The sequence below is a fragment of the Chiroxiphia lanceolata genome, chromosome 3 (assembly GCF_009829145.1).
Source record: "Chiroxiphia lanceolata isolate bChiLan1 chromosome 3, bChiLan1.pri, whole genome shotgun sequence".
Taxonomy (NCBI): domain Eukaryota; kingdom Metazoa; phylum Chordata; class Aves; order Passeriformes; family Pipridae; genus Chiroxiphia; species Chiroxiphia lanceolata.
Window position 1 is genome coordinate 70,306,061 of NC_045639.1, and position 13,498 is coordinate 70,319,558.

Here is a 13,498-nt window from a genome sequence, read left to right on the forward strand (position 1 = left end):
AAGAACTGGTGTTTGATTCTTTCTCATCATAATTGTGTAGTATTGCTTAAAATGACTACTGGGCCGTAGTTATGATTTAACCTTTTATTTGATTCCCATTAATTTGGGAAGTGCTTTAAAAAAATCTATATTGTTAGGAATAGCAGAGATAACTGCTGACCACCCAGAAGTTCAAGCGATGGTAGAAGAAGCTATGAAAAGTGCATCGGTCTCTGAAGCTACACTGTCACCTCAAATATATGCTGAAGTACTGGAGGGAGCTATTGCAGAGGTAAGACTACAAGTACTGTATAGCAAAACATTTTTTTCCTAAGAGCAACTTTTAACATTTATACGTTATTGATATATGTTCCTAATCTTTCTGTTTGAAAGATCAGTTTAGTTTATAACACAATGCCTGGAAGCCTTCATACAATTGAGGAGAAACTGAGCAGGATCATGAAAGACAAATCTATTGAGGACTAGTTTATATATGGGTATATACACACACAAACTATTTCTGTCTTGCAAATTACTTGGGCTACAAATTGTTAAAGGCTGGGAGAATTATCTGAGGGATCACTGTATGGTTGCCCTATTCTTACATTCTTAGTCACTATTAAACAGCTCAACACCAGATACAAGGGTTTAAAAATAATTGTTTATGAAGGTTTATCCAAGAATCTTGAATTGTTTTAAATTTGTTCAGTTGTTTGTAACTACTGAAATTGGAATCTAATTTCCTTATAGCAAGCTTAAAAATCACTATCACAGTTATCTCTTTTTGTTTAAAATGCTTTTAATTTTCATTCAGAAAATCTCTTATTTTTTATTGACCTGAAATGACAAAAAGGAAAAATCATAACATTTAGAAAATCATTTTGTGTTGTGCAGTCTTTTTTGTACAGCTGACAGACTTAGTCTTTTTTATATCACTGAACCTGATGTTCTGTTACAGCTAATGAAGAAGAACAAAGACAGGTTTCCTGGTGCTCCGGAGAAAGGAGGATGGGTAGTGGATAACTACCCTCTGTCAGTAGATCACTGGTCAGCTTTATCAGAAAAACGACTCCTGCCTGACACTGTTATCTGTCTGAAGCATACAGAAAAAGATGGTTAGTAAATACATACTAGTGCAATTTAATATTTACTTTTTTTTCCCATGTTGATATTTGTATATAAAGCACACTTACGAGAAAAACTACTAGTTATGTTCCATTTATAAAGCATCAGGGATCTAGAGAAGAAATAATTCAGTGAATCAACAAGAGTACCCCAAATTTCTTACAATTTGGATTAAGGGAATTACACAGAATTGAAAACCAGAACACTTTGCAAAAGCAGTAAAGAAAATTCCTCCTATTTATAATCAATTTTCAATTTTCTCCTATTTACAATCATTAGTAAATAGCAGGGGACTCTTGTACTTTCAGATTTTTGCATTCTGTGTCTGACTGGCCACCAGCTTGCGATGTAGCTCTCTGTCAAATTCCCCTGTGCATTAGTTTCCCTATTTGAAAAATCATGGATGAAATTACTGTGCTTGAGAGAAAAGGGGGAGAGAAACACCTGTATGTAGATGTATCCTGTTCTCCGTCCTGGGATCAAAAAAAAAGAATAACTTCTTACCCAGATTGATACAATAGCTTAGTATCCATGAATTCAGAGGAAGGGATTTTTACTTTATTGTTTCAAGCAGGAAGGAAGGTTGGTATCAGGCATGAATAACTGAACAGATTCATATACTGTTAGAAGTTTCACCTGGCAAATCAGGTCTTAATGGATTATGGCTGCCTAATTCATGCTACAACACAGGTTTAATTGACATTTGGGAATGTTTGGTCATTGCCTGTCCAACCCAGTCCATTATCAAAAGGTCTTTCAGTGGCAGAAACTTCCGTTCAAGAAAGGCGTGATGGATCTATTCATATGTAGCTCAAGAAAGCTCGGTAACTACCCAACATTGGAATCCATGCAGAGAGCTTTTCAAAACCTTGCTCCTGGATATAAAATCAACCTGAGCACATGAAGGTTATACTGTTTACTCAGAACAGATTTCTTATTAAAAAAAAAGGTTTTCAGAAGCATGTCATCTGATCAGCTAATCATTCTAACAACTCTGGTACCATACCTAAACTACTTAGTCATGTAGCTTTGTGAGATTTCATAACACCTTAAACATCTTAACTAAAAGTCTTTCAGTGTGGTTGGAGCTCATATACAGACTAAATACAGAGTGAGCATTTCTATGAGAAAGTTCTAGATCCAGTGTTTGTCAGAAAATTGTATTTGCTATATCTGTTATTCAAGACCTCATCTCAGATACTTGCAGAGTGAACTTCAGGGCAAATTACATTTTGTTGCCTCATCTCTGCTTCCCAGACATTCCAAGCTGCAGAAGAATACCAAGACTAAATTATCTAAAGGTGGCTTTATGAACTATATTCTTTTAAATTCCCTTCAGTTATCTTCTGTTTTTCAAAAATACATTTAATTGAAAGTATTGGTTTAAAATATAAACCCTTCACACAGAAATGTCATTGCTTCAAATCAACACCAATGTTTCTACCAGTTAAGTGACATCTTTCTCACAGTTAAAATTTAGATAAAAACACATTTTATGTTAGTTGATTATGTAAGATATGGGAGGAACAAGTATGAGTAAAGTGAGATAAAAGGGATGATGTCTGCTATAGCCTTTGGCTAAAAGTGTAGCTTTTTGCTTATGGATACACTTACTTGAATTTAGCTATTTTGTTTCATTTTGTTCATTTTATTCTTTATTTTTATTTGGGCAGTTGTGTTAGCTCTTTGTTTGATTCCCACTAATTTCTATCATTTAAATAACCATGTAGTTGTGGAGTTTACATTTTCACAGTATTTGAGTCATTACTTTGTAAGCTATTCCCTGAACTACTCTAAACTGTTGTAAGTGCACTGATGAAAATGGATTTTAGCCACACAGCCATATATCATAAATCTATTTGCCAAGGTAACTAAGTCAGTAGAGTTCCTAGTAGGAACAGCATATTCTTCATTTCTGTCAACCAGCTGTAGTAGTAGAGGTATGTACATTATTTATATTTTATTTGAATGTTTTTCATTTATTTTTTCATAGTTTTCTTCATACACATGCAAACAAAATAAATGTTGGATTAACGTGTGATATATATAACTCGTGATAAATAAAGCCTTTCAGTTCTGTCTCCCCTTACAGCCTTCATCATAACCTTCCAGTATCCCAGTATCCCAGTATCAGTTTACTAGGTGCTTGAAATTGAAAACAAAGCTCTAAAACCATAGAAATCAACAGTATAACAACATTTCAGTCTATAATTTATAAAATAATATTCCTAACTCAGTAACTTTTGTTTTATTCAGATGCCTAAAACTCATTACTGTTATGTAATTGTACTGCAGAAGTCTGTATACTATGTAGACCATACTTAGCAAATAGGAAAGAAAATAATTTTATTATTATTTAGCTTTTATTTTACCTATATATAACAAGGCCTAAGTCATAAAGGTACTGTAAGATACACTGAATATTATAACATGCTTTTAATTTTTAATGATGTAACGTTTCACCTACTCTCTGAAAGAAATACTCTAGCCTTGTAGGGTTCTTTAAATTACAAAAAAGCTTTTTAAAAAGTCCACATTGTAATTTTTTATAGTTTCTAATAAAACACACAGCTCTTCTCCAAAATGAATGAGTTCTATAGTATTGCCTATAAAGGCTCTTACAAAAATACTCTATCATCAGTGTCTGAAACAACAAAGTGCACCTTAGTTTTGAATATCTAACTAATTTTGATCTGAGTTCATCGAAATAACATTTATTAATGATAGAATTGTAATAATGTGATGTACACACTTGTGCTCTTAACATGTGCTAAGTCCTTGTTCAGAGTTTTCCTATGCCTACATTTTATTTCAATAATCAAACTGACTCACTGAAACACTTCAGTCATGCTGCTCTTCACCTGACATCTGTTTTATTTCTCATGTAGTGCCATCAGCACATTGTTGCAGCTTTTCTTCCATGTGATGTGTCTTTACACCAATATAAATGAATGATGTGTTCACAGTTTTGGTTGTTTGGTTTGGAGGTTTTTTATATGTAACAGTTATGATATAAAAATGATTAATCAGAAAAATAGTCCAAAGTCCAAATCATACTCTTTCGGTCTCTCATATATGAGATCATCTGGGAATGGCTCAAAGCTGCACCAGGAGAGGTTTAGACTGGACTTTAACTAGCCTTTCTTTAACAAGAAGGTGGTCAAACACCTGTGTCAAACACTGTGACAGGCTTCTTACAGAGATGGTTGATGCCCCAAGCCTGTCAGCATTTCAGGAGCATTTAGACAATTCCATTAATAATATGATTTAACTTTTGGTCAGCCCTGAATTGCTCAGGCAGTTGATGAGAAGTAGATGATCATTGTAGGTTCCTTCCACCTGAAATAGTTCTAGTCTATATAAATAGATTCACATTTTAATAATCATGATACTTGTAACCTCAGTGGGACCTGGGATTGCCTGAGGCCTGAACATATTCAAATTTATAATATTGTTTGTGTTTAAAAGGAAAAAGTGGTTCCAGTAATGTCTTAATGAAAGTATATAGAGAAGGAGACTTCATGTAAATGTAACAAATGTATTTAAATGAGTTAAGAAGCTAAGTTCAATGCTGAAGTGTCTATTGAGGGTACACAAATCAATTTATGAGGTAACTCTTGCTTGTAATGTCTAGCTGAAAATTAAAGCCTCACATCTTTTTTTCATGTTCCTTGACACAATTTTTCTGAGCCTAAATTATTTTCAGGAATTTGTTACTGTAGTTAAGCATTTTTGCAGAAGCTTCACATGGATATGTATTTATTTATACTAGGAGACAGTTATATCACTTCATGAGAATCTATTTCAGGCATTGTACAAGAGTTAGCAGCTTCAAGTAGATCTGTGGGTTCATTCCAATCTTCCTGAAGTAAAATTTGCCATATTCCTTTCCTGCCACATTTCTGCCAGAGATTACTCCCTTTTTGTAAGAAACTCCACTGGAGCACACATGCCTATGCCTCAGTAGCTCAGGGTGGTGTGTTAGTACAACCCCATCTTCACTGATGTCTCTTCTGCTGCTCTTGTTATTTGGGCAGAAGTTCTTGCCAAAAATAAATGGGTAGCTGGGGCTGATAATTCCAGCCATCATCTCTTATGCTTGTCTTTCACAGCTGTTAACATCAATTAGTTATAAGCTCTTTAATAATGGTTCCAATCTTCCCTTTCCTCTATTACAGATGGTGGAGGGTTGAATTAATACGCATCTCTTTGGCTTTTATTTTATGTTCTTGCTTTTTTACTCATATTATCATGTTAAAAATCAGTAAGATATTTGAAACAACAAGAGAAAAAAATAATTAAACCTGTAATTTTAGGACATTTCCTCTTTAGTCTTTGAAGAGAAATGCTTTTTGGAATCAATTGTAATTATAAAATTTATGCTTTTCAGAATCAATTGTAATTATAACATTTACCAGGCAGATGATGTGTACTTAGTCCTACAGCCTCTAAATATATTTCCTTTGTTTTCCTTGGATGGCTTTCAACCTCATTTGTGTTTTGTGGGGTTTTTTTTCCCTCAAACTGGAGGCTTTTCAATGAGAGAGTTTGGACAAGGAGAGTTAACTGAACTGCAGACAAGACATAGCAAATTGCTTGTTCTCTAAACTTCAAAACAAGCTCCAGCGATATTAACTTCACAGTTTGTTCAGTCTTTGAGGAAAACTGCATGATCTTCAAAGCCAATTTCTGCCCTCCTTCATAAACCAGATGTGATAATTACATTTTAATACCTGTAATCACAGCATTCTAGGCAGAAAAAAAATCAAAATTTGAAACAGAAAAGTTAAGAACAACTTTCTCAATTAAATCCAAATACCTTCAGTTCTTAAATTCTTTTAGTCTCTCATTCAGAGGAATAAAGGCTAAGGGATATTGATGTAGTACAACTATGCAATCCTTTGCAGAAAAAAAAGAACGAAAGCCTATGATTAGAGCTATCAGTCTCTCTGAAAGCTCTTGTCACTTTCTAAACATAATAAGAAAAAGGACATTGTAATTTACTTTGCTTAATGTCTGTCTGTCTGTCCTCCTTGACTCTATCGAACACTAGTCTTGTAAATGCAATAGAACCAAAAGATAATGAAAAGATATCCGAAATCCTATAGCAGCTTTCGCTCAAAAAACCCTTTGAAGGCAACTCATCTTTAAGTCTGCTTCAGGTTTTAAAACTATACATTTTAGCTTTTATCTACTAGGATTTTTAGAATATTTTAAAGTGCAAACCAGAAATAAATCCAGTACAAACCATTTTATTTTAATAGCAAGTTGTTAAATATACACATTTCTATGCATTAAAAAGAACCAACTTAATCTCTAAACCAAAATTTTCTTTCCAAATACCATAAATTGGTATGCAGAATGTAAGTTTGTCTATTAAGTACATTGCACTGTAATATGCTTAAAATTATTTGTCAGTATATATTTATAAGTAATGAAAAATCTATATAAACAAACTATGTGGTCTGTTTCAAAAAGACAACTGAAAATATGTTCATAATGAAATACATATCAGTTCCAAGAAATGGAAGTGTAACTGTTATCCTACATTTTGCCTTTCTCTTTATTTTGATAGTTAAGCTCTAATGAAGAAGACATGCTAGCTTCGGTATCTCTGTCTCAGCTTTGGTGGGGTTTGAGAGGGGAGGAAAGATTTTTTTTTTCATCTTTTTTTGTTGCTGAATATGGACTGAGGGCAGAAAATGTCATATCTAATACAGTCAGAACACTGGGGAAAAAAGACATTAAAGCCTCTCCTTCCCCAGCAATTCACTTAGAGAATGTGGAGGCAGAAAGCCTTTGAGGATTGTTTATCTCTATGGTAACTATGCTCAGTAAGAGCAAAGACACAGAGAAAAAGAGTATGAGAGATTGCCATATAGGCATTACCTATGAAAGCCCAAGATTTAAGGCTTGGAAGGATTGTTTCGTATCACCTCTGTGGTAAGGAAATGAAGTTAAGAACAGCACTGTTAGATGGACCACCAAATTCTCAGAAAGAAACTTGTTTATATTTTTATACCGTTTATTTTAAAACCATTACTGTCTTTCCAAGGGTTTTTCTTGACTATGTTTTTAATTTCTTTAAAAATATCTTCTCACCATAAATAATCTCTCCAAGCAGAATTATTATAATTTACACCTAATGACAAAGGTACAGTTGCCTTACAGAAAAATATTTTCTTTTTTTTCGGTACCTGAGACCCAGTTTGAAACAAACTAAATGCCAGGGAGGCAACATTTTTGTCATAATAAAGTTCAAATACCTGAACCAAAACTAAATAAGGTTTGGATTGTCTGATTTTTGGGTTATCCCTTTTCCCTAGGAATGTAAACCTTTTCTCTTTTGTTACTTCTCCCCTCTTTTGAGGGGAAAGTTTCTCCAATTCACTTAGGCCTGGGTAATCTATTTAAAAACTCTGTAAGTATGCAATAATTGCTGCTGGATATGTTTCCTCAAGCAAAAACCCTCCCAGATAGAGGTAATCTGATGGAATTATGTGCCTACAGTAGCAAAACAAAGCTGGATCACATGCTGGTCCATCATTTGCTAAATATTGTATCAGGAGAGGTATGCTTCTGAGATAAAGTTTCTAACAGGAAACATTCTATTGAGTGGATTTGTTACCATGCTCAACATCATGCCTCAGATGATGCCAAATATTAATTTAAATCCATTATTCTGTCTATATATTTCCAAAGTTTCGTGACCTACTCAAAACCGAGAGGTTTTTAAAAGGACTGAACTATAGGAGATGATCTGTTGAAAGCTAGATCCAGACAGCCCTCATCCCTGTCTTCCATGTGTTATTGCTGTGAATAGGGCTGTGGTTCACAAGGCAGCACATGTGATTTCTACAGTGTGACTGTGCCAGGGATAACACGTGCAACAAGCAGTTAGCATAACCTAGTTATTAATGTATCCTTTGCTTATTTTCTTAAAATCTGTGTTCCTAGTGGAGTCATCATTACATATTGCATTAGAGCTGCCCAAATTTAAGCAGGTTTTACCTGGCTACATCTCTGTCTCACTTGGAATACATCACTGCAGAATGCAACATAATTAATGGTACCATTTACACAACATTTTTTTTTAAAGCACATAAAAAGGTATTTTCACTTTCCTCTTTAAAATCACAGCAAGAGAAAAATGTCACTGAAGAGTATAGTAATGATATACATAGAATGAAAGTGTAGTTTAGTAAGATGCAAATGTTCATAAACATTTTCAAGAAAAAAATACTTTTTAATTCAAGGTCAGACTATTTTAAATTTGCAAGGTGTTTTTGCTTAATGACATGCCCTTTTGCACTTTTAGTTTACGTTTAGACTAATAATCATTCAAACAGGAGGAAGGTTAGCCACTGTGGCATCAGTCTGATAGCTGTGTTGTTCAAGCTTTTAAAAAAGGGGGAAAGGCATTAAGTATTCTTTGTTATTAAAGATTGCAAAAATACATAACAAAATGCTTATTTGTTAATAAAGTTTTGCAGTTCACCTTGGGGGCAACATGTCAGACACTGAGAGGGCAAACTGCTCCCAAAGGAACAGAGCTGGCGGTGCAGTGTGGTAGCATGGCCATCTGGACACTGCACTAGTCAGGAGCAGGGTAGCTCTGGCCCTTGGCTCTAGCAGCTCCCTGGGGATAGCAACAAGCTGAGGCCAGGCTGGGATGTCAGCCTGTGGGTTGGCCCAGCTTTTCAGAGCCTGTGGCCGGGCAGGGCTGTCAGGAGCTGCAGATTGGCCCAGCAGCAGCATTGCTGGGGTAGCAGCTGATGGCCCCGAGGGCTAACATGGAATCCTGGGCACGTTAGGGGAGCCCCAGGGGCCACATGGAGACAGCCAGGCCCAGGAGTGCCCTCAGGTCCGTGAGCCAACATATGAATTGCTATAGAGCACCTGACTTATTTCAAATCTCAGTTTATCATATATATAGTACAGGTAATTTGAGAAAATAAAAGTTTCAGCCTCAAAAGTAGAAGAATAAAATTATTAAAAGCACTGAAGTATTTAGAAATTTAGTATTGGAGGACTACACATTGAGATCGAGACCCATAAGAAGATGTAGACATTGCAGTACCCAAAACTGCCATACTAATTTTAAGTGCCTGACTTCAAATATGGACTAAAGAGCTGTAGAAATAGGCACAAGTTGCAAACTAGCAAGGGGCCAACCTTAGTGAGCCATTAAGGGATGTCAAAAGGAGGCATGTATTTGAAATCCTACATCTTTTTAAATTTGGCCAATTACAAAAGGATGGGAATCCTTAACTTTACCTCTTTGTCAATTAAAGCCCTGAAGGCAGGGCACTGGCTTGCTTTCTTCTAGAGACAGTAGTGGCACTGCCCTTTGATACAATACCTTCATGAATAGCTTAGCCATCCAAGTCAGAAAAATGTTACCTATCTTCCTTGTCCTGCAGGCACTCACACATCCCAGCTATTCCAGATGATGCTTTAGTTGGTAGCATTTCAGGCAAAAATTAGGCATCATATCTACTTTGACCATTATATTTAGTCTTGTTTCCTGCCAAATCTTGTCGGTACCTAATCACTGAAATCCAGCTACATTGTACTTAGCATTTTTTTATCTGCCTCTGTTATAGAAAACTAAATGTGTCATTTGTGCATTTCTTCAACAGTCCCTAAGGAGGAAATACTAGTGTTCTTAATGAAGAAAATTGTAACAGGGCAATCTAACTCTTCATAAGACAGAAAAATTGTTTGGATTTTTCAGGTTAGGACAAACTCAAAATGAATATTACAGTGCTGCAATTTGACATAGTGAGTGTTGGCCTGCTTAATGCCAGGGAGTAACCATAAAACATTGAGTTTTTAATACTTTGGGGGTTTGTATTGATGAGAAAGTAGTCAAAGCTTTTAACATACAAGGCATTGTGTAAGACTTCCATTTGTCATCATAATACGTCTCCTTTGTATGTGTAAGAAGTTATATAAGGAAAAATAGTAGTAATGATCCTTTGATTTTTAAAAAATCATAAAAGTTCATTGGAATAGACTGCATATGTTGTTATTTGTGTCAAAATCTGTTCCTGCTCTTTCAAACTTAAGACAGAAACACCAAGAGAATTGGGAAAATTATAGCAAAGTAGAAAATCACTCCATCTGCTGCTCGAGGTTTTTCTTGCATCTTCATTTCTGGCAAGGGTCAAACACAACACACACTATGTCCCAGCAAACTTATAGTAATATCAGACCATTGAAGTCATTGTTCTCAACTGCTTTTCTGTCTGTTAGCTGAAGGCATTAATGTCAGACTTATTAAACAGAACACAAAAGAAAAAATGGAAAGAAAAAGAAGAAAATCAGAGTTGAAAATTATATGAGTGCAGTAAGTGGGAATAGCAGCAACATCACCACACTGTTGCCTACCACTATAATCCAGTGGAAGACCACTCCACTAGTCTTCTTGTGGAGGTGGTTGGGATAGAGGGGGTAGGCCTTTGACCCTGCCAGCATCTCTGGTGTAGGTAGACCTTCATCCACATTATCTGTTGACTGGCCTTCCACATCTAAGTCTCTGGCTGTGGGACATGCCAGAGCCTGTCACTTGTAGCACTCTTTCTCAGAGTCCCTGATGCAACCTTTCCACCTCCTCTCATAGCTCTGCCACAAGGCTGAGCACATAATCCACCTGTTTGCACCTCACATAGCTGTTCTCATGTTACCAGTGCCAGGGCTCTGTCTGGGTTGCCACATCCATGCTGGTGAGTGCAGAGGACATATCTTTTTACCCGGTAGACATTGTAGCTAAGCTCTGAGAGGGCGATGACCACCCACTGAACTCACCTCTTGAGCTGGTGGGGGGACTGTGCCCCCCCTGCGTGCCCTGCCCTGCCACACAAACTGCTGCACAAACAGCTGTGCCATGCCCCAGCTGATGCACCATGCTCTGTTTGCAGCGCTCCTGGTTGCTCGGTTCCCTAGGCTGCTTTTTGTGGGTGTGTCTTGCCTCATTTGTTAGTTATGGATAGAGGCATCATAGAATATCTTCAGTTGGAAGGGACCCACAAGGATCATTGAGTCTAACTCCTGTCCCTGCACAGAACAGTCCCACAGTTGTAATTGGTTTAAGAAATCTTGCGCTGCATGGTTTAGTGTTTTAGCTCACTGCTTTGCCTTTATCAATTTAGGATTTCAGTCTTCAGTAACTTCTTTCATATCCTTGATATTTACACTGGCCTTCTCTTTTAGTCCTTTCTTTTTCCTTTTTCCTCTAAATCTTCTGTTTCCTCTGCGATATTTTGCTATGTTGATCTTTATATATCTGTGTGCTGTCGTTTGCATAAATGAAGGTTTAATTCATTAATATCTGTATATTGAGATGCCATAGAGAAATAATACCTAGCAGTATTATATTTCTAGTCCTGTAAGGAGAACATGCTTCACTTGAAAAAGAACAAATACCTAACACACAACCTGAACACTCCACAACAGCTTCAGTAACAGAACCTGAACCAGATCAGAACATGAGGTTGCTTCTTTGAAGTGTATGCTAGTTTTCCTACTCTTTATTTTTCCTATGCTTGCATGAGGCATGACTATATGGATAGCTTGTCAAAAGCTGTTATCATGAAATCATAATTTTTAAATTAATGTATTCTATATTATATTTCTTTGGAAAAAGAGTAATTATATTTATCTGAGAGACGATTTAAATAACCATATGGAAATATAGTTAAGCAATTTGACCTCGTTTATTTTCCTGGAAATGGCTCAGTATATATAACATCAACATAGTTAAATTGGGAGTTTACAAAGTGTCTTTGTAAAATACTAATATAATAATTCATAATTATGAGAGAGAAGAAGCTTTAAAAAAATATGCCACCATATTTGAGCAAAATAAAAATAATCCTAAAGCATAATGATAATTTTTAAACGTAAAACATTTTAGAGGAGCATTGCCTATTATATGATTTGATTTTCAGAGATCACGCTACCCAAATTTGCAGAGGATGCTTTTCCAGATACACAAGAAATGGATACAATTAAAAAGAAGATTGAACTTTTCATGCATGACTGGCAAACAGTGGAATCGGAAATCAAGAAGTCATCTCTAGTTCAGGTTGTTGTTCTAGAGATTGCTGAGCAAACTCCAGAAAGTCTGCTCAATCAAACAGTGCTGGTTATGGAAAGTAAGTAATACTGTTTATGTGATTGGCACTTAAACTGTCAGGGGGGATTTTGGAGAGCTTATGTGATGAATAAATTGGGGGTTAGGTTATACTCAGTTTGATATTACTAACGTGAAATGGCTCATGGTGTGTTCTGAGGGTCAGCTGAAAAGCACAATAGCAGCCTTTAAGACATAGGAAGAGTGAGGAATATGTATATTTGAAATATATAGAGAGAGATAGGCTATGCAAATATGTACATAATACCTCCCTAAACATTCTGACAGCACATTTCCCCAGTTACTTGCTCTGTTCTGTTCATGTCAGGATACTGGTTTGAGAAATGGAGAGATATTGAAGGTTAACCTACCCACCTGCACAGACTGTATTTCAAGACTGAATTTTACACTGAATTTTTTTTTTTTTACAAAGTACATTCCTTCACTCATGTGCTCAAATCTCTTAGAATTTTGAGCATTGGATAAATAATATTAATATTACATTTTTCCTATCATTACTACAATGGAAGCATTTTATTAACCATAACATCTATTGTGCTGGCTTTATAATCAATTAAAATTTAAGTGATGATTTTTCCCACCAAATAACAACCAAAAAAAACAAAACAAAAAACTTGTTGAAAACAGTAATGTCCCTTTCTGCATGTGCTTGTATACTTTTGTAATACAAGTTCCCATTGAAAATACAAATTTACTTCAACCAAAAACAACCAGTAGAATTTCCATTTTTGGAGGAGGCAATTTACTAATTCCTACATCTGGGGAGAACATTTTGTTCTATGAGTAGAAGAAATGCAATATACAGTTGGCTTTATTTTCTTTCACATATGCACTTACTGTTACGGACAGAGAATCTGTTCTGGCACAAACAAATGAAAAATACTGAAACGGGAAAAAACCTAACCTTTTCAGAACCTTTTAAGTATCACGGTTGGGAATTATCTGCTGAAGACTTAGCAGAGGAAGCAGAAGATCTGGCTGCTGAACAGGAAAATGAGGTTGATGAAGATGAAGTTGAAGAAGAGGAAGAGGAAAATGAAGAAGTAAGCATGCCAGCTTTATTTGTTTATGCTTTTATTGTAACTCGTTTATTTTCAGTTTGAACATAACCCCACAGAAGTTATATTTTGCACCTGATTTTATATGATTCAGTTTAAGCCTTCTTACAGAATCAATACTAGCATAAGCTTCAAGAACACTTTAATGTTTTGGCTGATAGTAGTTTTACTGCAGCAA

At 35.7% G+C, this 13,498-nt stretch overlaps 1 protein-coding gene across 5 annotated transcripts in view; it reads left to right on the forward strand.

Annotated features, from left to right (window-relative positions):
- AK9 (adenylate kinase 9) overlaps positions 1-13,498 on the forward strand; it is a 58,430-nt gene that overhangs the window by 21,444 nt on the left and 23,488 nt on the right. For 4 of the 5 annotated variants that reach the window (XM_032681353.1, XM_032681358.1, XM_032681354.1 and 1 more), the window contains exons 14-17: positions 138-271; positions 938-1,094; positions 12,057-12,263; positions 13,175-13,305. In XM_032681353.1, coding sequence (XP_032537244.1) covers positions 138-271; positions 938-1,094; positions 12,057-12,263; positions 13,175-13,305 — 629 coding nt within the window. The remainder of the gene's footprint in view (positions 1-137; positions 272-937; positions 1,095-12,056; positions 12,264-13,174; positions 13,306-13,498) is intronic. The other variant, XM_032681356.1, reaches the window with a different exon arrangement.